Here is a 27,027-nt window from a genome sequence, read left to right on the forward strand (position 1 = left end):
CGCGGGATGGCGGCGCTGGGGGCGCTGGTGAAGAAGGCGTGGAGCGTGCGGAGGTTCGTGGTGCTGCTGTGCGCGCCGCTGGCGCTGGTGCCCATCCTGCTCAGCCTGCCCCCCAAGGTACCGCGCTCGGGACCCCGCGTGGGCGCTGCGGGCTGGGGACACGGGCACCGACACGCTGCGGGGCGGGAGAACGAACTGGGACCGCTGCCTCGGGAACAGGTGTTACACCCCGGGAGCTGGGGGAGCGGGGACACAGCCGGGGCGCTCCGTGCCACCGCTGGCCTCAGCACCAGCAGTGTTTGGCTCTCGAGAGGGTCACCCTCCATGGAGGCAGGGGATGGCAGAGTGTGGGCTGCACAGCTCCTCACGCTTTTGCAACAACTTGAAGTGCGAATGGAGGGGGCATCCTGCGGCCGCGTCGGGTTTGTGGGGGAAAGAAGGGACAGATAACGTGAATTGTGTTTAATGGTTCTTATGCAGACATTGGGAGGCGAGAGGATCGTGTGGGTCAGCATCAGCTCAAGCTCAGTGGCAATAATTAGTGCCTCTTGCTGGGACGCTGTAGTTTTTATCAGCAGCGCCCAAATGGCATCTGGGGAAACTGAGGAAAGACCAGCATCACCCAGGGAGGGGTTTGCAGAGCTGGGGTAGAAAGTGAGTGCCCGGTGCTGAGAGTCCGCCTGGCATCGCTGGCGCATCCCCTCAGCCACGGGAGTGGCAGCGGGCAGTGGTGGCGGCGGTGGGACAGGGACCTGCAGGGCTGGGGCTGCCGGGGGACCCGAGTGCCGCCCACAGCACTCTCAGCGGGACCTTTGGGGCGGTATCTGAAAGGGCTTTGCGAGTAAGATAAGCGGTGTTTTGTAAATGTGGAAATTGGTCTGCTCTTAAAGTTTGTGCTCTAGCATGTGATGAGCTGCACATAAAGCAATCTGTGGCAAGGCTTTGGGGGCTGGAGGATTTTTTTTTTTTTGGCTGTCCTACATACACAGCTCTTGTGCTGGAACCTCTGAGCCTTGGGTGGAAGTCCACGGGGCAGTGAAGACACTGTGGAATTTTGCACCATTGACTTCAGCGTGAGCAGGATTTCACCCTCATGCTCTGACTCAGATCCATTTGAGAATGACTTTTTTTACAACGGAAAATAAGTAATGATCAGTGTGTAGTGAATATAGAATATGTTAGGTGCTGTAAGGACACAAAGTTGTCACTTACTTCTGCCTGTTCAGTGCTTGTCGGGTGGAATCTTCTAATTTGAGATACAAAATGCACCTGTTAAATTAAAAATAACATAGATTGACCATTTATTTAGTGACACCATATATTAAAAGAGACATTTCTTTGGATTTAATATCACTTTTTTTCCCTCTGTTTTATATTATTGGCTGAGTTATGAATATGCTAAATGTCTGCCTTAAGGAGCAGAAAATACATTTCACAATAGGTACTAAATTCCCTTGAGGATTCATAAGTGAATAGTTACAATTCTACATTCATTTTCAGTAGCTGAACAAATGACTTCAAGTGTATTTAATAGCATTTTGTTTGGCACTTGGTAGAATTGTGAGATAGGATTAGAGAGTGAGGAGATGCACTGTATGCTAAGTGCAAGCTCCAGCCTGGTCTGTGCAGAGGTTAATTGTGAGAACAAATCACAGATAAACCCAGAGCTGTGGGGAGGAGTCACATGTCAAGGGAAGCACCTTGATCTAGGTGCTCTGTGTGCTGGTAAAAGTGTGTAGTGTCATGCAGGCTGTACAGGGAGTTGGATGTTCAGGAAAGGGATTTCTGTATGTGTACAGAACTAAAAAATGTCTCTGTGGTGCTGCTCACACCCACTCAGCTCCTCCAGTAAGCTGGTAGCCCACTCCAGGGTGCAGTTCAGGGTGGACCTCATGAACAGGGTGGTCTGGTCAATGCTGTTTTATTAAGGAAAAGGTGGTGTCAGGAAAGTGGAAATGTTTGCAGCTGCGCGGGCGGCAAAGCAGGGATACAGCCGTGGTAATGGGAGGAGATTCTGGCAGATCTGGCTTCTCTGCTGCTCACCTTGGGGGTCTGTTCTTCATTCTCCACGGGCTTTAAAGCATCAGAGGTGCTAGCAGTGACAGTGGCTGGTACCTGTGCTGGTGTCTGTCAAAACCTGGATGCTCACATGAGCGAAACCACTCCAACATTTCAAGCAAGTCCAACTGCAGCTTCCCCAGGTTCTCCCAGGGTTTGGCATGGGGGGAACCTGTAGCTGTTAACTCCTGCACACCGTTGTATCTGTTCGTGTTCAGGGTCAATGATTCATCCAGGGTTTCAACACTAAACTCTCTCACTTGTTCAACAAGAAAAGAAACTTGCTGTTGCATCAACAGGGGATTAAGTTCTGACGTCTGGAGCTTGCCTGACCCCCCGCCCGCAGCCCTAGCCGCGAGGGGCCGTGGCAGAGGAAGGAGCAGGTTATGCTTTCAACCACAGTGTGAAAACAGCACGGGGGAGGAGCAGGCGAGGGTCAGCGGGCAGGGGATCAGGGGTGGCAGAGTGTGGAAGCTGTCCTGGCGCGTGATGGCGAAGGCATGCCCTCGGCTGCACCGCCAGAGTCAGGCGGTGTGTCCTGACACGGGCCTGGAGCCCGGCCTCGCGCTCTCCTGGGCAGCCGGGTCGTGAGAGCTGCTGCAGGTGTTCAGCAAGAACTCCACTGACTGGGCTGCTGCTGGAGTTACTGGGAGCCTGTCCCAAGCAGGGCATCCGGGGACAGCAGGCTGGGGCAGGAGGAGCTCCTGCAGTGATGTGTGGTCACTGTAACAACAGTGATGCTGCCGAGTGCTTGCCCATGTGGAACTTGGGGGCGTTGGACAAGCTGGAGAAACCTGTGCTCCCTCTGGGATGGTCAGAATGCTGCCTGGCAGGGTGCAACACAAACTGGTAGGAGATGAGAAAGGGTGAGGCTCAGCCTCTGCTGGTCTCAGGATGAGCCTTGCCTTGCGAGAATGTGTTTTACAGGCACCTCTGCAGTTATTTGCTGCTCTGCTGATGTTAAAAATCTGTTTTCCATCATGTCACTCTTTACGTTCTCCCTACTGGGATGCTCAGCAATCTCCTAAGGGATTTCCACTATAAAAAGCCACCTCAGCTTTTGTTTCAAGGGCAGCATTTCACTTGGATCTGGAGACCAGGAAATCTTGACTTAAAGCCGATAGAACACAACAGAATGTGGATTAGTATGTCCTTTTTGAGTGATACCCTGTGATGTGGGTGCAGTGGGTTTTCCAGCGAAACCTACACCTAAGTGACATTCCCCTGGAAACAAAATCCTTTTTGGAAAATCCTCCATCAAACCTGCTCTTGCTTACCAATGATGCACTCCAGCATCCACATCTTCAAGCTGTGATTAGAGCCCTTGCCAGCTGTCACTCTGCAGTGGTTTTTTCTCCAGACCTCTGTGTGAGTCCCTTCACAGAGGGATGGTGACAGGGCTGGCACTGCTGTTGTTAGTTGCCCTTGTCTTTAATTGATGACCTCTTTAGGTTGTGGTTGTGGAGAGGGAGGCTTGTGTCAGTGGTTTTGCCTACAACCTCCTTTCTCTTCAACAGAGAAAAGAAATTTCTGCTTTGTGGGTGCGTTTGCCGAGACTTCAGGGTGCTCACCCCAAGCTGTGTCTGGAACAGTGGCTTGTGTCCATCCCATCAGGGAGCAGAAGGAAATGCTCTGTGTGGAGCCAGTTCTCTGCACAGGGTCTGCGTGTCACCTCACGCTCTGGTTGCTGCTGAAATGGCTGAATGTGCGTCCCGTGAGTGGAAGTGCCTGAGACCCCCCTGCTCGGAGGGCTGTGAATGATTGCAAAGAGCTGGGGCAGGGCAGGAGGGGCTGGAGGAACTGTTCTGCTGGAAGGGGCATGGGGGCACTTTTAATGAGCTGTGCAAAGAGCTTGTTCCAACAGCTTCTAATGAACTCAATGTCTACAGCCTCTTGGCTTGGTAACAGCTGAGGCAGCCAAATCTGCTAAAAGGAGCCCTGAGCAGGCAAATAGGGCCCAGCGCCTCCAGAAAACAGACTTGACTTCCTCAGTGGCCATAGAGCAATTTAAAATTAACTTGGATGTGATGGGTCCTCCTGGTTAGAACAAGGAGACTTTAAGATCTTCCAGAAGAAAAATTACATTGCTTGCACTGGAAAGCAAAGAGCATGAAGGGCGTCTTTGTGGGCAGAGGCGTGATGCAAATGTAGACAAAGGGGATGGGAGTGGGTTGTCCTGCACGCCGGAGGGGAGCTGGGTCCTGGCTGCAGAGCATAGCAGGAGCATGGACAGGCAGGGAACAGTCTAGAGAGCAGCCTGGCAGGAGAAATAACTGGTTGGAGCCTGATTTTACATTTCATACACAAAGTCCATCTCTGCAGTGTTTGTGCGTGGTGATTTGGGATGGCCAGTTTCACAAAATGGGAAGCAATGGTCAGTTAAAAGATGAGAGCAAGAGCTTCAGTGGGGAAAGAGGGGGGAAAACTGAAAGTACGGTGACTACATTTTACCACATCCTCTGTGAGCTTCAGTCCAGAGAGAGGGCAAGCCTGGCAAAGAGCAAGCTGGCACTGGGAGGATGTGAAAGCAGCAAAACTTGGGTTGGGGGAAAGGGAAGTCTTTATTGGCAAGAGTCAATATTAATTGGAAAACACAACTGCACATAAAACATGTCTGCCTGATTCCTGCCTGTGTCTGCAATGGTTGACTCAATGATTGCAAAGGTCTTTTCCAAACCACTTGTTTCTGTGGTTCTGTGAAAAGAGATGTGGAAGAATTGAGGAAGAAATCGGCAGGGTGTTGAGGGTGATGAACACAAATGCTGTAATCTGTTGCCAGATGGACAGTGCGGAAAAAGCCACATTCAGTGAAGCATTTTTGTTCTATACTGAGCAAAGTTCTGATAGTGCAATCCTACAGCATAAGAAATTGACTGATAATAAATATTTTTACTGTGACAGTAAATAAATGGAAATTAAAATTTTCATATATCTAACCCTGGCTACTTTAAAGTCTATATGTTCAGACAACTCCCATACAATAATTTTGCAAGAGCTGCCTGAAGAGTTTGTTGTGCCCCAATAAACTGTTTGTATTTCTACAAGCCCCAGTGCAGATGGAGATCACCAGGGATGCTGACCACGTGCCAGGCTGATCTGTAGCCTCCCTTGGGAAGTATTAAAAAAAGCCCAGCAAAATGTGGGAGATCATAATATGTAATTAGCTCAACACACCTACAGGACTGGTTACCCACAGCCAAGGTGGTTAACGTGATACTTGAGTGTATGGGATGTGTGAAAGTTGACAAAAGCAGTGAAAAATCCACCAGGCTGCTATTTGTTGAATTGGTGACTTTTTGCCACACACCCAATTTACCCACTTTTTCAGAGCTTCAGCAGTCTCATTTTAAAACAAGATTTTTTTTTTTCTTTTTGCCAACTACAAAATTCCTCAAGAAGTTTAAATGAAAGTGTTTAATAAGCTTTATGTCATTTTAGCAGAGGAAAATAGATTCCCTGAAGCTCTTACAGCTTTGTGGCCCTGTGTTACTGGCCCCTTTCTAGCCACTCTGCAAATAACCAGGGGGAGCAAAATGACTCTGCTGGCAGGGAGGCTGGTAAACAGGGCTTGGGCTGTGTCCAGATTACATAATGCTTGCAGGAGCTGGGTTAGTAGAAATCAGATTCACATATCCATCCTGCTGGAGAGCAGGCAGTGAGCACAGTGAGCGGTAGCACAGTTACAGCTGTTGCATGAGAACACTCAGCGCTTCTTTTTCTGCTCCGAGTAGTTCTGTATATCACAGGCAGGATGTTTCTTTGTGATAGCAAAGGGATAAAAGGGCTTGAAAAGTTCAAATTCAGCCAAAATCTCTCTTGGTATTGGTATCAAGGTCCTGGAGGAGCCCTGTCTGCCACTGTTTTACGTGGTTATAGGGTGGGTGGTGGGGGAGCTGCTGGGGCTGTGGTGACCATGCAGCATTTGGGGGCTGATGGAGAAAACCCAAAGCTTGGCAGTGCAAGGCAGGGCTGCTTTGAGCACTGAGTCTGCCTGGTGGGGAAGCTGTGGGCGCTGGGTCTGATGGAGAACAAGGTCCAGCTGAGGACCCCGGTGTCCCTTTCAGGCTGGCAGCGGGGGCTGCTGGCTGTGCCTGTGTCTCAGTGCTCTGCCTGGGCCAGCCAGCTCGCCTTACCTGACCCACATTCCCTGCCAGAGCCTCCTTTCCCTGGGGCTCCTCATCTGCCCTTCCTGCAGACCGCCAGCTCTCCTGCCCACAGGAGACAACCTCGTGGTTTGGCTTCCTCTGCCATAGCCCAGCAGGTCCCCCAGCGTGGAAAATCCCCGGTGCTTTGAGTGTAGCAAAGACAGGATCTGTGTCTGGAGGGGCAGAGGTCGATCCCAAGGCTCTTGAGCAACAGGAGGAAGAGCTGCTGCAGTCCAGAGCCACCAGCGCTTTCCTGGAAATCATTAAATGGCTGCAAAATTAACCCGATCACAAGATCCATTTTAAAGTTCCTATGTGCCACCATGAACTTTGATAGAACTCTGTTGAAAAACACGAATGCAGAGCTGCAGGGAGATACGAGAAGTGGAAGGAGTCTTGACGAGGATGCAGCCAAGGGATCGAAGGATAAAGATCACGTGGAGGGAGCAGCGAGTTCAGCTCAGCCTGTCCAGGGGCACCCTTGGCCAAATCCCTCAAGGACCATTCTCCTGACATTTGTTAGCACTGATTGTTTGTGTGCTACCCAAATATACCAAACACTGGGGACATCAATAAATTGACACTTGCAAAATATCTTGAAATCAAAAAGCTTTCAATTTCATCTAGAGTTTGGTACAATTTTATTGATGACTGTTTTTTTTTTTTTCATTCTGAGGAAGGCTTGGTTGAAATTGAAGTTATTGTGGGTAGGTCTTGTTCCTTTGTTGTTCAATGGTGGTCTTATCACAAAAAGCTGCAATTTGTCCTCTTTTAGGGTCGAATAATTTGGATAAACAGCACTACAGCTTTCTTTAAGTGGTTTCCTGTTGATCCATATAGGTATCAAAAATTCAGGGAAGCCTTTCACATAGCAGTTCTTTCTGCACTGTTTTGGTTTTACCCCTTGGCTTTTGATCTTGCAGTGAAGGGGAGTTATTAGATTGATGCTGTGTCTCATTGCAGTGTTTTCCAGAACATTTTCCATGCACTGGAGAATAAATATCCATTACTTATAATTAGTTTTCTTAATTGTACATCATCTATTTTGTAAAGTTAATTAAAGCCTTCACTGATATGCTCTTGTATCATTGTTAAATATTTTCAGTAGCTCTACTCCTGTAAGAGCCAAAGTGTCTTTATTTTGAAATTGACTTTGGTGCACTTTTCCTTTCAGGAAACTGAAGAATATTTTGCCAGTGGGAGAAAAAAATTATCCACATGGCCTTTGGAAATCAAATGGAAAAGAGCTTAATGAGAGCAAAGCTATTTGTTTGGCATATGAAAAGAACCATAGAAAAGAGAAATTATCAGTTGGCACAGGAATTAAATCACTAATCTAGTGGCAAACACTTTAAAACATGATTCTTTATTTTTGTAAACTTAAGCACTGCCAGGTTTGCTGCTCTGGTCCTGCTGGCTTGGGGGAAGTGAAGCACGGGGAGCCCATGAGAGGTGCCAGGGCTGAGCTGAGCCTGGGGATTTTGCTTCACACACTCTCATATGGCATTTTATTGGCACTAAAATTAGGTTCGTATGAAGCATTGACACTGCTACAATTAATGTATGAAAAAAAATATCAGTTGCACTCAGTTCTGCCGTGTTCATGTTTCCATGAGCACCGAAGTGCTTGCTAGCGGGGCCCCCTGTGAATGCAAACCTGGGTGCTAAAAGCAAATCAGAAATTCTATCATTTTGTCCACCTTTCAAACCCTCACTTGCAGATGTAGTGAACAAGAAATCCATGTTGGTTTTGACCTCATTGAGCCCAGGCCTGGAGCAAATTGTTCAAAGGTGAACAGGCACGTGGCGGCTGTGCTGTACCTGCTCTGGTGCCTGGCTGAGCCCTCAAATGATGCAGCTGAGACCACACTGCCCCCAAAATGCAGCTCCCCACAGTCCCCAGCCCATGCTGTCCCCAGCCTTGGCAGGGAGCAGAGCCATCATCTCCCTCTCTGAAGCCCAGGCTCAGTCCAGGGGAGGAAGGTCTCAGCAGAGGGACAGGGGTGCCTTTGAGTAGCAATTCAACCTGCTCAACAAGCTGGAAAAACGATAAAATAAATAGTTCTGAGGCTTCCAAGTGATTCTCAGCAGTTATTTATAGTGCTGTGGGCAGTCTGCCTGTGCTTGCTGACAATATCCCTGTTCAGCCCTGCTGTGACCGAGCCCAGCTCTGCGCTGGGCTCCCCCATCCTGGGCTTGGTGCCGCTCTCCCGACTTCCTTCCCCTGCCCGTTATTTTGGCCGTGGCTGTCGTGACAAATGGCTTTGGTCTCGTTTGTGCCTCCTGGGTGGATGGATGAATTCACACCACGGCGTGGGGGCGCTGGGTTTCTGCCAGCCTTGGCCAAGGCTGGGGCGATGCCGGGCGATGCCTGCCCGCGGGAGGTGCTGTGACACCAGGGTGCTGGATTTACCCATTTCCGGAGGGGCTGCCATGAGTTGCCATGGAATGGGTCCTCACAAATCTCTTGGCAGACTCTGATCCAAGAAAAGAGACCTTTCTGTGTGCTGCCTGTTGCAAATGTGTGGAACATACGTCTCCCAAGGCTGTTTTTGCATATCTGTAGAGAGCATGGTCCGTGAAAGTGGGAGGGAAAGCGCGGACATTAAATGTGTCAGACACCTGAGCATGTTAGCAGCAGTGCCAGCCCGAAATCAACATTGTGGGACAGTTCCTGCTCTCCAGAGGGTCCTTGCTTGATGCCTGTGAGCCTGCAGCATATGGGAAGATCAGGCAGTCAAGGAGGATTTTGGTTTTGCTGTGGTCTCAGATCAGTCCTGAACTCCTCACAAAGTGTAGGGAAGATGTTGTACTTGACTGAAATGATTTGGTAGAAGCGCTGTATCCTTAAGAAAGTAACTGGAGCATTTTGCTTCTCTAAGTGTCTCCAAGTGACAGGATGTCTGTAATGCCCCATCTCACTTTTCCTCTCCTCCTTTTGCAGGAAGGAAGATGTCTCTATGTGATCCTGCTGATGGCCCTGTACTGGTGCACGGAGGCGCTGCCCTTGGCTGTGACAGCTCTGCTGCCCATCGTCCTCTTCCCCTTCCTGGGGATCCTCCCATCCAACAAAGTTTGCCCACAATACTTTTTAGACACCAATTTCCTCTTCCTCAGTGGTTTAATCATGGCCTCGGCCATTGAGGAGTGGAATTTACACCGCAGGATTGCTCTCCGGGTTCTCATGTTGGTGGGAGTGCAGCCAGCCAGGTGACTACAGGAGCAGGGGGTTCTCCATGGGGGATGTGAGCTGCAGGTGCTGGGGAAGTGGCTCTGCTGCGCTGCTCCTGCAGTGGGGCTGTCCACACCCCCTTTTCTCCAGCTTCTGGTGTTTGTTCAGCTGTCTGCCCCTGGGCCAGGGAGAATCGTTTGGTTCAGCCCCATACTTGAGCTCCATCCAGTTTTAGGAGGGTCATAGAAATCCTTTTTGGTATTGGTTTTGTTATCTCTGCACATGAGCTTTTCCTCCTACTGTGTCAGAGAGTTTGCCAAAGTGAAGCAATTCAGCTTTTCCTTTTTTCTCTCTTTCAGACTAATCTTAGGGATGATGTTGACAACGTCTTTCCTGTCCATGTGGTTAAGTAACACTGCCTCCACTGCTATGATGCTTCCAATTGCAAATGCAATTTTAAAAAGCCTCTTTGGGGAGAAAGACACATCTAAGGATATGAACAGGGAAAATGAAGAAAACCAAGGTAACTGAGACAGGGCAGTAGTATAAGCCAGCTGAAGTCTGCCCTGCTGCTCTCAATTCTGCCCCATTTTATTGGCTTCACTGGCACAAATACCATGTTCCTTAGCTTGCAGCTCGATCTCAGGGCTGGTTCCACTTTACTGCACGCTTTGTTCCCATGGTGGAAGAATACTGGCAAGAAAACTCCCTTTTACCCTGCCCCTTCCTCATGTCGTGCAGGAGGCAATGCTTACCAGCGGCCAGGAAACCCAAAAAGCGGCGATGCCCAGCCGACCTGCTCCATAACCCTGCTGCTGGCACACGATGAAGGCCAGCTCTGGGGCACAGTGGTGGTGGGATTTGCAGGGATGCTGTGGGCATAGCTGGAGCCAGGGAGGGCTGTAGGTAGGGCAGGTGATGTGTGATGGTGCAGGGTCCCTCCGTGTGGCACACGGAGCTGTTGTGAGCTGGGTACACGTGTGTTCTCCTCTTGTTTTCCTATTTGTTCACCCCTGGAACTGGAGCCTGAGCTGGAGGAGAAAGCAAGGACTCAAGGGAAGGCTGGCAGCTTAAATATCTATCTATAAAGTTCTTTGTGATGTTTTTCCCTCTCGATGCTGCTGTTTGGTGTTGTTCCTGAGCAGGCTGAGGACAGGTGAGGGGTATGTGGCCGTGTAAGGCTTTCCTCCTGCCCCCTCTTCACAAACCATTTACCAGAACTTTGGGCTTCTGGCAGACAGTGATGAGAAACAGCAAACCACAAATGACATCCTGACATCCTCCTTGCAGCTGTTGCTGATAGATGGAGCAGTAGTCACAACTTCTTCTGCTTCTTCTGCTTCTTCTTGCACTAATTAGTAATTCATCTGCCTCTGTGATTTAAAAGCAATGGCTTCTTTCTTCCTCCTGAGTCCTAAGGCAGATAAAGGAGTCCCCAGAAGAAAGCTTAAACATGTGCACACTCTAATAAAGACATAATTAACCATTCATCATTGATGTTTAGAAATCATGAGATATTTGCACTCCAGGTTTCTTTATCATGTTTGCTTTATGAATTTTTGACTGTTCACTTCTATTAAAATCAACCCCATTGATTTCCTTGCTGTAATTTCCTGTTGTGTGTTTTGTCAGTCTGCTTTTAACCTTTTTGTCCCCAGCCTCTGAAACTGACTGTGTAGTTGTGGCTGTAAATACAGTAGAGTTTGGGAACACAAAAAAGGAAGATTTCCCCCCCTTGTCCTAGAGACTGTTAAGCACAGAATTAACATCCTTGACTCACAACACTGGCAGTGGTAAGAGAAACCAGAAAAGGCAAGGGAGGGGCATTCAGGTAAAAGAATGAATGAAGTGATGCTTTGCAAATATCATGTGATGGTGTGATGATTTGGGGTTTTTTTGTTTTGTTTGGGGTTTTTTTGAGATAAAAGCTTTAAAAAGTTATTTATGATACAACTGAAGGAGGAACCACCTGTAAAATGTACAACATTTTGTACACCAAAATCCATATTTTCATGTAGACTTTTTATTTGAACTTTAGTGTCCCGAGGTAGACTCATCCTTTTCTGTAATCCTTCTGAATGGATGAGCAAAGCTGTGTTCCTTGAAGGAAGCCCTAAACCTGAAGTCAGTCAAAAACACTTAGGAGTGGAGATGTGCAGATGAGAAAAAAGCATACTCATTTCATAGTTTATTAAATGTTTATAATCTATTGGAATTGTGATCTGTGCTCCAAAAAAGACAGATTCATTTGTGAAGGGAGCTGTATGTGGAAGAAAGCTTGTACAATGGCACGTTATATGATCAGTTTGCCAATTGACTTGGTTTCCTAACACTGTGGTAGAGTCCATGAGGCTAAAAAATATTTGGGTGGTTAAAAATAACAATTTAAAACATAATAAAGAATATGTGACATTTCAAAGCATTGGATTTACAGCAGAAAAAATCTCAGCAAGTGCATGAAAACACTTTTATGTAGGACTTTGCTTGCACACACAGTGCCTGAATTTGGGTGATCTCTGATCAGTTGGTGACACTTTTTTCCTGATGAGAGAATCTCAGGCTTTCCAATCACTTATGTCTGTGCTCAGCTATGTGGGCAGCATGTTGTAGATCAGCAAATATTTACATTCTTGTGTCACTGGCAGCTAAAACTGAGTATAATAATTTGTTCATTTTCACATGTTTGGCTTCTGATGCAAGAGAGCAGGTAGTGAGTTTGGGTGGCTGAAATCCCAGCTGGTTCTGGTGGATCAAAGCAGGGTTATAAATTTAACACCAACAGACATTTTTCAGCTTCTAGAACTTTCCTTTTGGAGGTGGGCCCTGCAATTCTGTCTGACATCTCCAGCAATAGGTGTGTGACAAGCTGGAAGCTGCTGTGCCAGTGATCCTGACCTCTGTCCTGCTTCTGCCCACTAACCCATCACTGGCAATATTTCATTTCTCTGAGCACCTTAAATACCTCCAGGTAAAAATCACAAGAAAATATTTCCATTCTTTTTTTCTTTCACGGAGAAAATTCTGAAAATTCAAGACAAACTGCATTCAGTGCTTGAGGTGCAACTGTGTCACAGACCTGGAAATTGTCTCTAAAGGGGTAGGTGGGGAATGTGCATTTTAGGACTGCTGCCTGGTTTGACTGCCTAATACCAGGGCATGGCCACAGCACAGCTGCCTGCATCCCTACGTGGGTGGAAATAGTTGGTTTTACGTCTTCTCAACCTTTTAGAAACAGTAAAAATATCATTAAAGCAAAAATCATCCAGAAAAAACATTTTTGTCTCTAAGGTATATGAGGTATTTTGGTGAAATGGCTGCAGAATTCTCATACTGCTCTGTGAGAAGTGTGTACAGCTGGGCCCAAACTCTGTTATCTTTGGCCTTTTCTGACTTATGGACCCATAATAATTTTCTATTCCTTTTTTACAAGTTTCATAGGAAAAGCTCTGCAGTATGCCTGGCTTTCCTTTGCATGGTTACCTTTGCAATTCTTCCTTGAAAGATAACTCACAGATAGTCCTGCCCAGATGGGCTGGTAGTCTGAGCTTAGCAGGGGAAAAAAAAAAAAAAAAAAAAAAAGTTGAGGTAGAATGAAATGTTTTTGCAGAGTCAGGACTGGGCTTCAGTGGGACAGACATGTAAGAGCCTTTGGACTGAATCCATTGAGGGATCAACAGTCAACCATGGGTTAATGTTCATCCTTCTAATTACATCCCTTCATCGTGGCAAGGCTGGGATGAAAGCTCAGCATGTGTCCAAGCCAATTAAGTCCAATTCAGTAAATTAGCGATGTGTAAAACATGACATCACAAAAATCCTTGGCTCACTGAGCTGGAATGAGCACGGTGTCTTTGGCGCGCACGAGAGCGAGGCCAGGGACTTTGACCACTGGCTTCTCTCCGTGCTTTGGATCTCTAGGTCACGTTGGCTGGAGGGGGATTGGGGTTTGGGCTAAAAAGGGAATTTGGGGAATGCTTGGGTGGCAGTACTGGGAACTGGGCTCTGTATGTAGCTGTCTGCAGAGCGCAGGGAAGGGCAGGCACACAAACCTCTGCGCCCAAAACCGCACAGAGAGGACAAGGAGAGGCAGCAGAGCCAGCAGGGGTGGGGAAGGGCCAGCTGGGCTGAAGGTGGATAAAACTCCCAAGTGCTCCAGCCGAGTGAGGAACACAGGAAATAGGATTTGGTAGCAGATCTCCCAACCTCAGGAGGTCAAGCCCTGACCACAAATGCCACGAGCCTTAGTGTCAGGTCTGGTAACGGAGAGTGATTGAATTGTATTTCCATCTTTTGATTTCTGAGTTCTCTCATGTGTTGGTGTGGTCAAGGGGTGTGCAGCTCCCTGTTTACTGGGACTGGCTGCTCAGCCTGCAGGGTCTGTCATTTGTGGAGAGGAGGATGGGCTTGGAATGGTCCTTGCAGTCAGGGGGGCTTCTGCAGGACCTGGTACAAAACCTAATCCCCAAATGTGCCTCACTCTTGTCTTTAAAGAAGGAATTGCAGCCTTACGGTGACTACATTAGATGCCTGCAAGATATAAAATTCTCACCCCATGGGAATGAAGCTCAGTGACAGGAAATGCTCCTGCTGTGCCTTGGGGAACCTGCCTTACAGATACAACAAGGCCCAACAGTGTTTCTTCCTAAGAATGACTTACGGTTAATCCTCCCCCAAAAAACCCACCCCAAACCCGTGACTTGGTAAGGGATGCCCTGGAAGCCTTGGCTGTGTTAGAAGATCCCCAAGGCCAGCCTGTGGCAAAAGCTGTAAAGGGACCAAGGGCCCGGGTGTTGGAGGAGAAGCTGGGTGCTGTGGTGGGGCTGGAGCAGTGGCAGGAGGAGGTGGGCATGTTCATCCCTGCCAGGTGCTCCTGACCCCATCCCCTTGGTGTGAGCTCACCCTTCATTTGCACAGCCCCTCCTCTAAAATGGTAGCTGTTTCCTCCGTCCCTCTGTTTGGTTCAAGGAGAATTTTCTAGATGCTTTGAACTGTTTTAAAGTCCTCATCTTTCTTTTTCAGCATCTTTACAGCAGAATAAACTTTACACTGTGCCAACTGAGATGCAGTTTCTGGCAAGTACTGAGGAGTAAGTTAACTATAAAGTTTGTATTAGAGAGTTGAGAGAGAATGATCCCCTGAGCTAGACCAAGCGTTAGGAATTTGAAATTCAATCATTGCAATGTTTTGATTATACCGAACATCCCGGTCACTAGCAGCCTGATGATGGAAACCTTCCTCATTGTGTCCAGCATCCCTCTGCATGTCCAAATCCTTACAGAGGTTTTTTCAGCCACTCTGAAATCATAGCCAGAGGTGTCTCCTGCTGGGGATTTGTGCCTTGGTTTTCTCAGGAACATCAACAGTGTGAAGCCGATGGTGTAAAACCCCCAGGATTTACACACTGGCGATGGTCCTGCTTTGATAACAAGGACGGGGAGGAAGCATCTTTTCAGGAACACAGGAACAGATGCTTCTTTCCTCAAACCTATCAAATTTTAGTTCTTTTTCCTTCTGGCAGTCCTGTGGACTTTATGCTGAGTGTTACAAGCTGCTGAGGGGCTGGGCAAGGCACAGGCACCCTGAGCTCCTGTGGATGGGTCTGAGGGTGCTCTGTCCTCTGAAGGCTGACAGCCCTGTGTGGCACCTCACCAAGCAGACCCCTCTGCAGCACTGAGCTGCTGAGGAGTCCTTGAGCACACTGGGAGCTTGGATTTCTAAAAACTGGGAGTTCTCCTTCTGTCAAGGCTCTGAAGTGGTTGCACTGTATTTAAACCAGGGCTTTCACCGGATTCTCTTTTGGACTATTTTAAAGCAAAGATCTGGCCGAGGAGAAGGAGCTTTCCAATGATGCTCTCTCGGACTTAAAGAAGGAGGAGGAATACAAAACAAACATATGGAAAGGTTTCCTCATCTCAATCCCGTATGCAGCCAGCATCGGAGGTACAGCAACGCTGACTGGAACTGCACCAAACCTCATCCTTCTGGGACAGCTGAAGAGGTATGGGAGGCTGTCCTGGGGATCCTTGGCAGCCCTGCAAGACAGAGACACCTTCTTCATCCCTGCAGGAAATTCCTTTCTGTGCTGAGGGCTGGTTTGGAAAATTCATGTCCTTCCAGAACGTTTTGGGAAATGAAAGCAGGGAGTGCAGCAGCCTTAGACTTAACAAGCAGGTTTCCAGTGTAGCCAGGGAGGCTGTCAGCCAAACTGGAGCATGTGTGCTTCACCCCACTGATGCTTTTAATCCCATTGAATTGAATGGGACTTGGCTCCACGCCTACAATTAACCTGGGAACTGTTTTGATGAAGCAGACTCTGTAGCGCTTTGTGAGCAGTTATAGCTACTGCTGCATGGGAGAAAGAAAAATAACGAACCCACTACTTCTGGCCTGTTTTCTGAGTCATAAAAGAATCCTCCCATGTGCAGAGATTTATGCCAGCCCAGGTGCCCACAGGTATCTCTTGCTTTTGCTGGCCTCTACAAGAAGTTCACACAGCCTGTTCTGGGCGCTGCAGAATCCCTGCAAGGTTCATGTCCAGACTCTCCAGCAGTTTCTGTAGCAGGGTTTAATCCTGGGTGTTCAGGGGTACCTTTAGGGAAGGCATTGATCATCTGGAGAGAGATTTCCAGATCTTTCCTTGCAGGTTTGCACAGCTGGGCTGGGTGGGGTGTGGGTGGCAGGCTGCCCTGGGAATTGTCCCAACACAACGCTCCTCACATTTCCTTAGGTCCAGATAACTCCTAAGGCACAGGGATCATTTTTAAATGCACAGGGGCAGATTTGTGGGATATTTCACTGCTGATTTCAGATGCTTGTTTACCCGTGGATGGAAGGGTTGCTTTCCCATCTTGCATTAACTTGATTTTTCCCATTTGCTTAGTTATTTTCCAGAATGTGATGTGGTGAACTTTGGTTCTTGGTTTATGTTTGCATTTCCTTTAATGCTGATTTTTCTTCTCATGGGATGGCTATGGATCTCCATCCTGTATGGAGGAATTAACCTGAGGTACGTTGATATTCACTATACATATATGTAGCCTGGTTATATTAGCATTATGAAATGGGTGTTCATCATGCTTCTCATCCTAAATCTACTGATATCACCCAGGATCATCACCTGGAAAGTGAGGGAATTTACAGCTAACTCTAGCAGGCCCATCCCATAACAAGTAATCTATTTTTAAAATGCTGATATGCAGTAGGAAGTTTTTAAAGATATCTCACAGTTATATGTACTTTATCCAATTGAAATACATGTACAGAGTATGTATTATATTCATTCAGTTAAATGTATAATTTCTAAAGGTTGTTTCACTGCCTGACCTTGGCCTGTGGAGGGTAAATGGCAGATTTTTAATGGCAGAAGGAAAAGCAGGATCTAGCTTTGAAGACCGTGATAAAATCTTAGCTCCCCTTAAAAGAGACAGGATTTCTTCTTGGGGCAAAAACCTGGGTTTGGAACAGATTACTTCAAAACAGGGCTTAATTTTACAACAACGTGTTAATCTGTAACTGAGAATAACATGTTTTTCCGGTAAATCTTTGCTGGACGCATGCAAACCCTCAGTGTGCACACCCTAAAGCCATTGCAGCACTGCTCTGCCGCTCATGTGGAGACCTTTTTTCCCCTTCCACGCTCTCACGAGCGACAGGAACAAAGTCTTGCTTCCTCCAGGGATCATACAGAATTTGTAATATTTAGAAAAGTCTTTAATTGTTGTTTTGACTTTAAAATGCAAATGTGGGGAGAGGGGGGAGAAAAAAAAAAAAGAGAACAGGTGTCTAAATATTTACACTGTCTCAGACACAGGGAAAAGAGAAAAAAAAAAAAAAAGAAAAAAGATCAATGGGAAAGTTTTAATCCAGAAAAGGCCAAAGGCTCGTCCTCAGCTTGCTGGTGGGGCTTCTCAGGAGGCTCTGCGTGCTGCCGTGCGATGCTGGGCTGGCTCCCGCTGCTGCGCTGCTCACGCCGTGTGCCAGGGCCGGGTGCAGCCCAGCCTGGGCTGCCCTGGTGAGGCTGGGCAGGGCACAGCTGCTCAGGTGAGGGCAGGGGCCAAAGCTCCTCTGGGAGGCAGAGGGAAGGCAGAGCTGCCGTGGTGCTCGGAGAACGTGATGCTCTGTGTTTGCTTTGGCTCGTGGCCCCAGCCCAGGGATAGCTGGGCCAGCACAGATACCAGAATTCCCCCGTGGAGGAGACACTGCAAAGCTTCACGAGCACAGCCAGGGCTCCACGGGAGCCTGGAGGGATGCTTGGGCTGTGATTGTTGGGGACAGTGGCTGGGCTTTCTCCGTGGGCAGGTGCTTGGTGTCTGCAGCAGGGCACAGGCAGGTGGACACCTGGGCTTTGCTTGAATCCACAAGGCAGTAAAAGGCTGAGCTGTGGGCTGGCTCTTAGCAACAACTCCTAAAAATCAAGAAATTAAAGGGCCAGAAACCTGAAGTGCAGGAGCTTCTGAGTGATCAACCATTCATCTATACAGAACATCCAGCCACCGTTTCCCTTTGAAACAATAAATGAATTGAAGAAGGGCAGGGAGCACGGGGATGGGCAGATGCATCCGATACAGAAATTTGTAGGTTCAATCAAGGTCCCAGGCAGTGTTAGAAACCAGGTTCAGTGTCATGAGAAGTGGTGGGAGATGAAGTGAAAGATATGAATATATCGTTTGTATGCACATGCTACAAAGGAGCAAACTGTGGGCAGTCAGCGCAGCCAGGCTAAGAGGCTTAGCCAGGAGCACATTAACATTCCCGGCCACTTAGAAATTCCTCACATTTTTGTTGATCCTCAGCAGCATCCTGGGATCACCCAGGAAATTACAAGTGACTTGAAAAACGAAGGGACAGATTAATTTTCTGTGTCACCCTATTCCTAGTCGTTCTGCCCAAGTAGGTAACTTGCTTGGAAGGAAGACAAGGAAATCCTGCAACGCTGGGACTTTCATTTGGCAATCACAGCCCATGCTGGAGGAAACAGTTCAGGATATAAATGAGAGGAAACTTCCTCACCTCTGCGGGGACTCCTTTGTATGAATGCACAGACAAAGGATCTATAAAATAAAGCCTTATTACCTTTATCTCAGCAGAGATTTTCATTGTTAGCCTTCATAATCTGAAGGTAACACAAACAGAGCTGCCAGAGATGTGCAGCTCTTTGAACCTTGAAGAGCAGGTGCTGCAGAAGGACACTGAGTCCTGCGTGTGCTGTGTAGAAAATGAACATTATTTCCCATGTGTCACTTAGGTCAGAGGCGTGTAAAAATGTAACTGTGTTTCTTGGCAGGGGCTGGAAAACAAAAAAATCAAATATAAGAGTGGATGCAGAAACCCGAGCCAAGGAGGTGATAAAGGAGGACTATCAGAAGCTGGGTCCAACAAAGTGAGTTGTAAAGTTGGGATAGAAATGAGAAAGAAATTAAGTGGGTTTGGAAATATCCTGTTTTAAGACTGGAGGACTGTGGGGAATGGAGCTTTTTAAAGAAAATGATACCAGTATTTCTACTCAGTCTGTTTGTAGCCTGTTGAACTTTGCTTTTTGGGTGCTCCAGCCTCCTCACCTTTGCTAGTGTGAATAACTGCAAACTGCAGCTTGCTCTCAGATCTCCTGAGGAACAACATTCCTGTTATAGAGGGAATTCATGCTGGGTTGTTTAATTACTCTTTACGATTTTCCTGCTCCAGGAACAAACCCAGTTCTGTGTGTGTTCAGTGCTAACCAACACAGGCTGGATTTCAAGGGTTTGTGCATACCTGTCCTGCAAAGCAGGAGGCATTTGCTGAGAAGGCTGGTGGATCATGTTATGGATATGAATCATATGGATTGTGGATATACTTTAAGAAATCTTAAAGCTCAGAGAAAGAAGTCAGATCCATGCCATGTAACACATTATTTTTTCTGGATAATTCCCTCAACTATGCTAGTCAAGCAAGGAAAGTCAAAGCTGGTACAAACTGCAATGATGAGGATTATATTTTGGAGTAAGGCACCAGCAGAAACAAACATGAGTTTTAGACTTCTGAGAAATGCCAAAAAGAGGGGAAACAGGAAAAGCTGAATATCCCCCAAACCAACCCTGCATTTATCCAACAATTCACTGATATTCTGGGCAGCCAAGACTGCTGAAGACTGCTGAAACTGTAGGGTTTATCCTTAAATGGTCTGTATTTCCCCACCTGTAAAATAATGTTTTCATACTCAGGGCAGTGCTGTGAATATCCAGCGATGTTTGTGTCGTGCTACCGACATTGTAATTATTTCTGTTGTGTGGAACATGGAGTGGTTCTTCAAAGACAGCTCTCTGTGCCTGTGCTGTAAATGAAAGAAATTGGTTTATTTGTTCCATTCAGTACATTATACAGCAGCCTGCAAAATGTCTCTGAAAGAATCAAAGTCCCACTTTGAGATCTAGGAGTGGGAAAGTCCATTAAGCTGAGCTCTACCAATTTGATTAGCAGCCCCATAACTAAAAATCAGCTCAAGCAGCCTCTTCCCGAGGGCTTATATGCCCCTGCTTGTGCTCAGAGAGATTTTAAATAGTATTTTCAGGCATCATCGTGGTTAAACCTTAACTCCACTAGATACTTAGTGAATGATATTGCCTTTTACCCTGCTGTTTGTCATGTGTCTAAGGGACCGTGTTTAGATTTTGACCTTGGAGGAATTTGTTCCTGCTGTCTCACATATGATTTGATTCTCAGTCATCCTTTTGTATTGCTTGAGCTGCAGTGCCCCCATCCCTGGCTGGGGCACGGTCAGAGGAATGACCATGAGGAGCAGCCTGGCCTTCGCTCTCTGCCACACCCAGAACCTTGCATCCAAGTGTTGTGACATTCCTGATCTCCATCTTGCCTCTCCTTAATGTCTTCCAATAGGAGAGTATTGCTGGCAAACACCAGCATCTGCAAAGAGATTTACAGTCTGTTCCAATGCTTCACTGTAGCTGTTTTTAGAAAATCAGCCTCGCTTCTCAGCCAAGATGCTGCAGCAGGAGCTGGATACTTATCCTATCTTGGATTCACTCCTTTAGCACATCAGCAATTTAACCTCATTTCTTTTTGTTTCAGGTTTGCAGAACAGGCAATTTTCTTCTTCTTCTGCATGTTTGCAATCTTGCTGTTCTCCAGGGATCCCAAATTCATTCCAGGTTGGGCAAGCTTGTTTGCACCAGGGTAAGACTTTATCTTCATTCCACTCTGCCATTTTGCAGTAACATTTCCAAGTCATTGACATTCCTGAGTTTCTGATTGCGTTGCTTAACACTATTGCTCAGGTTTCCTGGAATAAATTAACTGAGCATCAAGGACCAGAGCCAACTTTACTTTTTCCCTCTCCTAGAGGAGGTGCGTGAAGCTAGTGGGAAGTTGTGATGGTGTCTGTTTGAGGCCATCCCTAGGATTTAATGTTGGGAATGCAGTTTATAGATATATTTACAGTGAAATACTGAGTTCTTTAGGCAATCCACTGATTTCACCAGGGCTGAAGACTGAAGAGAGATGTCAGGAGCTGATTCTGAGGGCTATCCTGACTTTGCCAAGTTTGTGTCCCCTGTGACAACCATACCTTGTGAAGATTAATAGATACAGCAGTTAGGGTATGCTACAGCTCAGATACGGTGTTTTTATTTCTTAAAAGAAGAGACCTTCATAGTCTTGTGGGGGGTTTTTTTCAAATAATTTCCTAGTTTGATAAATGATTCGTTAATATAACAAAGTAGTTATGGACCTTTTCCTTATCAGTTAATAACTCCTTAAATCTAACTCATGCTTAAGCTTTTTACTGGATGGAGCCTGTCTTTCACCTGAGAATTTGATGATTTTGCAAGGAGCTCATATAAATAAGGTGGTTTGGGCTCTGTCTCTCTTCCTCTCTACAACAGGCTGAGGAAACTTGTCCTTATAACTCTGCAATCAGAAAACCAGAAGATCAGTGTGGAGGGGATTAGATCTTGGTTTTTACTTTTGTAGGGCAGCTTTTCTGGGGGGTTCACAGCCCCTGGTAGAAATGTAGCTCGACAGGGAATTAAAAAAGAAAAGGACCGTGAACAACGAACATTGTTCAGACCTGATGGAAACTTGTAATCTTCTTTGGTAAATCCCTGTTTTTATAAACTTTGTAATTCTACAGGCTTGTGCTTCTTACAAGTGTTTCTGCTGCTTTTGGACAGGTTTATCACAGATGCGGTTACAGGAATCACCATTGTGATTATACTCTTCTTCTTCCCTTCACAAAAGCCGTCCTTCAGGTGGTGGTTTGACTTGAAAGGTGAGTAGGGGACACCTCCAGGCAGGGACTCTGGGCTTGCCTGTGTCCTGGCAGGGCAGGCCTGGGGCAGGAGGCGATGCTCCCCCCTTGGAGCCGCAGCAGCAGCACAGGCTGTGTGCTTTGAAGGTGCCATTTGACCCTAGAGAGGCTTTTTCTTTTTTCCTGAAGTCCCAGCAGAGGCTTGGCAGTCACTGTCCTGCTGCTGATGGCAGGAAGGACTCAGTTGCTCACGCAGCTGTCAGGGTTGATGCCGTGGTGGGATGAAGTGACCTGAAATGGGTGTTCATTTACCACAGCAGACCTGATGGTGGGACAGAGGTTTGGTGTCTGACTTCCCAACAGCTCCTGTCCTTCGAGGGGAGCTTGGACCTCTGAGAGGGCAGAGCTGGGCTAGTTGTCCATTCTGGGATACTCAGAACTTTCTCAGTGTTCTCCTCAGTTTCTAGAATCATTTAGAATTTGAACTCCTAAAGCTCAAACTCTCCAGCAGGTTTTGAAGTCTTGGGTCGGTCCTCTTGAGTAGCAGTGAAATACAAATTTTAATTCACAAACTGCTTGGAATAAGAGATGATCTGAATGTGGAGAAGTAGCTGATGAAGGTCCTTTGTGGATGATGGAGCATTGCCTGGGGTCTGTGGGAACAAAATAGCAGCTGCTCTGAGTCATGCACACTTGTTGTGTTGTCCATACACAGGAAGACGTTTAATCAGGCCTCCTGTGGATAAAATATGTGCCCTTTTTCAACAGAAATTTCAGTCCCATTAGTGCATCCTTCCATACAACAGAGCTCACTGTATCACATATTAAGAAATGGCTTTTAGGGGAGATGATGTCTCTGCTGTTAAACTCACTGGCTGTTGAAGGACAAATGGAAATTTAATAACACCTTTATAATTCAAATGGCAGAAAATTTACTCCTTCTTTGGACTCCCATCTGTTGAAGACAATGTTTATGTCTCTTACAGAGAGAAAATTAACCCGATATTAAATATTAAAACAAGAAAGCCTCAAAGAAAACTTTATTGCTAGAATTTCTTTTTATTTTTTTTAAATATCTGATACTAAGTTAACTGTTCCTTTAGTTGGCTAACTCAAGACACTCCATGTGTGTATTTGACCAGTAACTCATGGTCAGGGAGCTTCAGCACTGCTGTCACACTCACGATATCATTCAGCCAGTGGCTGATGCTCCTCTTTGGGTGGGTGTTTGACACAGGCCTTTCCTCTTTGTCCAGCACCAAACACAGAGACCCAGCCCTTGCTGACTTGGAGGAAGGCGCAAGAGACGGTGCCCTGGAATATCATCCTGCTGCTGGGAGGAGGCTTTGCCATGGCCAAGGGCTGTGAGGTGAGGCCCACACAGATGCCATGTGGCATTATCCTGCTCTGCGGGGTTGGATCTTATCAGGGTGGCACTTGGTGTTCTCATTTGGCTTTGGAAAACTTGACTCAATGGAGTCACCACACTCAAAGGACGTATTTTCCAGCTCCAAGTGACAACAATACACAGCAGATAACAGAAGAGGCCACAGCTCCTTGCAAGCTGCTCGCTGTGAGACACCCTGAGGACAAGTTCTAGGAGGGGACCAGTTCCCCTGCAGGGATGCAGGAGGATGACTCCTGTTTTGACTCTCCCCTTCTGCAGGAGTCTGGCTTGTCTGTGTGGATAGGAGGCCACCTGCATCCCTTGGAGGGGGTGCCACCCCCCGTGGCTGTCATCCTCATCACGGCTGTCATCGCCTTGTTCACAGAGTTTGCCAGCAACACTGCCACCATAATCATCTTCCTGCCTATCTTGGCAGAGCTGGTAAGCTCATCCCATGGCAGGACCAGCTCCTCCTCTGCCCTCTCCTTGCCCTGCCCCTTGGGTGGGCAGGTTGGTGTTGGGTCTGTGCTGGGACAGGCACTGGGGCATTTTCCTGCTCCTGGGCTTCAGGCTCTTCAATACCCTTGGGAGCAACAAGCCCTGTAGCATAACGTGGACACGGAAGGATACTGATCCTTCAGACCTTATTGTGAGAGATGTGATCATCTGTCACAGAGTGTGGGACAGGGCTGAGCACAGGGCACTGGCTGTCTGCACCCTTTGATTCATCTGTTGGCAGCTCAAATCACCAAGGTTCCATTTCTGTTCCTTTCTGGTTTTCCAGGCAATTCGTCTGAAAGTAAATCCCCTCTATTTAATGATACCAGGAACTATAGGATGCTCCTATGCATTCATGTTGCCAGTCTCAACACCTCCCAACTCAATTGCGTTCTCCTCTGGACATTTGATGGTCAAGGATATGGTAAGTTCCTTTAGATGCATGAAATTATGAAAACAATCAGCCTGAGTGTTTAAAGAAGGGGGTTTTCTCTGTATTGTTAGTACTTGAATAAGTAGTAAAATGAGAAGACAAAAGTCTGATACTGTTCTCAACAGTGTTTGAAGGCACAGGATGGAAGGAGCTCGTATGAAGTTGAAGTTTGGAGCCACCATGGCTCCAAATGTGACAAAAGTGCTCTTGAATGTGGTCAGCATCCCCCAGCCCCTTGTCCTGTTCCTCTAGTGTGAGCATCTCAATTTCCACAGATTTCTGGACACAAGAAAATTTCCCCAGCTCAGTGAAATAAAGCTTACGAGTAAAATTAGGCTTAGTCCCAGTTCCTGCTCACATTCCTAAGGCTAAACAGATGTTAATGTTTTTGATGGATCAAAGCTTGGTAAGCAGCTGCAGAATGGCCTTTGTGGCTTTAAGCCTGCTTAAAATGTTGCTAATATTAACAGCAATTAAGCCTTCCATTTTTATAATGTTTGCATTCAAATAGCTTCGTGCTTCACATGCTGTAGATGTCCAGTCTAAACTCAACAGCTGTCTTTGTATTTCTTTTGTAGGCAAGAACTGGGTTGCTCATGAATCTTATGGGAGTTCTGCTTCTTAGCTTGGCTATGAACACATGGGCCAAGAGCATCTTCCAGCTGGGGACCTTCCCTGCATGGGCCAACATCCATGCAGAAAATGCCACCTCACTTGTGACAGCTGTAGAAAATGTCACTTTAAGTGCACTAAATAAAATATGAACAAAGCCACCCCCGGGGAAGGACTCACTCACTTAGGACTGGGGCACTGGAATCGTCAGAGTTTGCACAGGAGGAGAAGCCACGTGGCCGCTCACACTCTGTGGGACCTTCTGGTTTAATTTTATTTTTAGAAATCCTGGTCAGTGTCACAACATCCATTCGCTATTTTCTCTGGAGATCTTTCCCCACCTTTTGCAGGTACAAATCCGACTCTCCCGGGGTCCTTCTGTCACAGGTGGTTGTTAACTGGACAACCTGTAAGCGTGGAGCATCTTTGGGTAGATTCCTGTTGCCCCATGAGAGCTGACGAGCCTTGCTGCTCTAGCTTCTGATACCCTACCTCGTTTTGGAAAGCAGCCCTGGCAACGGGGTGCAGGCAACTGGATTATTTATGTGCAACCCAATGTGAGTGAGTGTATCAGAATCTGGCTGGGGAGAAGGCGGCGTGGCCGCGTGCTTCTGGCAGGGTGTAGGGCTGGGCTCTCATCGCCACCTCAGGAGGGATTCTCTCACGGAGGGCGAAGGCGATTTCTTCAGGTTTGTGTGCGAAGGGGTGACTCAGGAGACGTGTCGGTAGGACTCGGTGCATTGCTCCATGCTTTGGAAACTGGAAGGTCACAGTTTGTTTCCAAACACGTTGGGTGTTTTGCAAACCTGGGGCAGCGATTGCTGCCTGGTTCTTTGCGCCGAGTACACGGACGGGGCTTTGGGACCAAATTAATTTCTGACAACGCTTTGGGCATCGGTGGAGTTTCACCACTGGTAACTGTGGCCAGTCTTAGGTTTGTGAGATTGACTCACTCACAAATGACCCACTGAGTCACAGGTCAGTGGACAAGTTGCATTGGAATATTATTGACATTTCTTAAAAATAGGCTTTGATTCTTAACGTCTTTCTAAATCAGATTGCTTGGGTACTTTCAATGAAAGCATTGCAAATTGACTGTGATTTTAATCACCGTTTTATCCAATTATTTTTATTTTATTTTCTGTAAGGATGTAAAATATTAAACTGAAATCCTCAGTCATTGAAATAGATGATTGAATGAAAAAGGATCTGATTATTGTTTCACGGAAGGTGAGTGACCGGATCCCTGTGCTGGGACCGGTTTGTCTGACAATGTGAACTGGTGGAGCCGACAAGATGAACTGGCCTGGGACAGGGATCCAGTGCATCCCCCTGCTCCCGTGCTGCTGATAACCCCCTGGGCCAGGTGGGAGGGCTGGCAGGGAGATGTTCACCAGCCACAGCTGCTGCTGCAGGGGTTACCCTGTGGGGGTTACCTCGGGGTGATGTGGCAGGTGGGAACTTGAGGGGCTTGATCCGAAATCACCAAAAGCAATTGAATGTGGAACTTTAATCTATCAAGTTAAAAAAAAAAAAATCTTTAATGTTCAAACAAAATCCTTAATGATTGTGGAAAACTTAAAATAAAGCACGTTGGTTAGCATGTCACATGGTCCTGTTTGCTCTGTAGTTTGAGGGGAGAAAAGCAAAGCCCGAGCCTCCCCCTGCTCCAGCTCCATCCCTGATTTGGGCAGTGGCTCCCCGGGAGGAGCAGGAGAGCAGTGCAGTCCTGTTAAGCAGCCGAGCAATGGGAAAACCCCTGGCCCAGCATCTCAGGGCTGCTCTGCTAAAGAGCCTTTGAGCATACCCCAAATCCCTGCTCTGCTTGGCTGTGCTGGGTTCGGGCACTGTCGCTCTGCTTGGATGCTCCTCACCATGCCTTAGCAAAGATGGGCTGAATGGGAAGGGAAAATTGCTCCCTGCAGTTTGCTTTCTCAGCCAGCTGTCTGTGAACAGCAAGGGATTGCTGTCCTGGGCCAGGAAACAGGGAACAGGGAACTGGGAACTGGGATCAGGCTGTGCTGCAAGAAGGAGCTCTGTGGTCCCACTGCCCAGAGCTGCTGGAGCTGCCGCTGCCGCTGCTGCTACAGGGGATCCTCATCAGCTGTGGGACAGAGCTGCCTCTGTCCATGCAGCCTGGAGGACAGGCAGCAAGGGCTTTGGGATCATCCCGTTCCGAGGGGTAACACCCAGTCCAGCTCCCTTGCAGATGCTGGGGTCGCAGGTGGTTTCAGCTCTGACTTGGTGCATCATCTGTGATCGAATCCGGGATGGTTTTGTTTGGGCTTGAGAGCAGAGATGAGACCACAGGGTTTGTGCAGAAGTCTCCGAAAATCACTTCCACATGCCTGTGGCACTGTCTATCCAGGGATCAGGAAGAATCTCACAAATGCAGCCAGGGCAGGGTTGTGATCTCAGTGCCAACATGAGAAACTGAGGCAGAGAGGGGACCAGTGACTTACCCAAGCTTCACAATGAAGC

At 47.4% G+C, this 27,027-nt stretch overlaps 1 protein-coding gene across 1 annotated transcript; it reads left to right on the forward strand.

Annotated features, from left to right (window-relative positions):
* SLC13A3 (solute carrier family 13 member 3) lies at positions 1-26,154 on the forward strand. Its single transcript, XM_040079922.2, has 13 exons — positions 1-117; positions 9,148-9,413; positions 9,735-9,898; positions 14,395-14,461; positions 15,188-15,373; positions 16,256-16,381; positions 18,659-18,754; positions 20,440-20,544; positions 21,540-21,637; positions 22,873-22,985; positions 23,283-23,444; positions 23,788-23,925; positions 24,513-26,154. Exons 1-13 carry the CDS (start codon positions 7-9, stop codon positions 24,696-24,698), a joined length of 1,818 nt encoding a protein of 605 aa, XP_039935856.1. The 5' UTR covers positions 1-6; the 3' UTR covers positions 24,699-26,154.
* Positions 26,155-27,027: the final 873 nt, after the last annotated feature.

Source organism: Hirundo rustica, chromosome 16 (genome assembly GCF_015227805.2).
Source record: "Hirundo rustica isolate bHirRus1 chromosome 16, bHirRus1.pri.v3, whole genome shotgun sequence".
NCBI classification, from domain to species: domain Eukaryota; kingdom Metazoa; phylum Chordata; class Aves; order Passeriformes; family Hirundinidae; genus Hirundo; species Hirundo rustica.

Coding starts and splice junctions, on each gene's coding strand:
- SLC13A3 (XM_040079922.2), top strand. CDS start 7: ATGGCGGCGCTGGGGGCGCTGGTGAAGAAGGCGTGGAGCGTGCGGAGG. Junction 18,755..20,439: donor CAGAAGCTGGGTCCAACAAA/GTGAGTTGTAAA, acceptor TTTTTGTTTCAG/GTTTGCAGAACAGGCAATTT. Junction 20,545..21,539: donor GCAAGCTTGTTTGCACCAGG/GTAAGACTTTAT, acceptor GCTTTTGGACAG/GTTTATCACAGATGCGGTTA.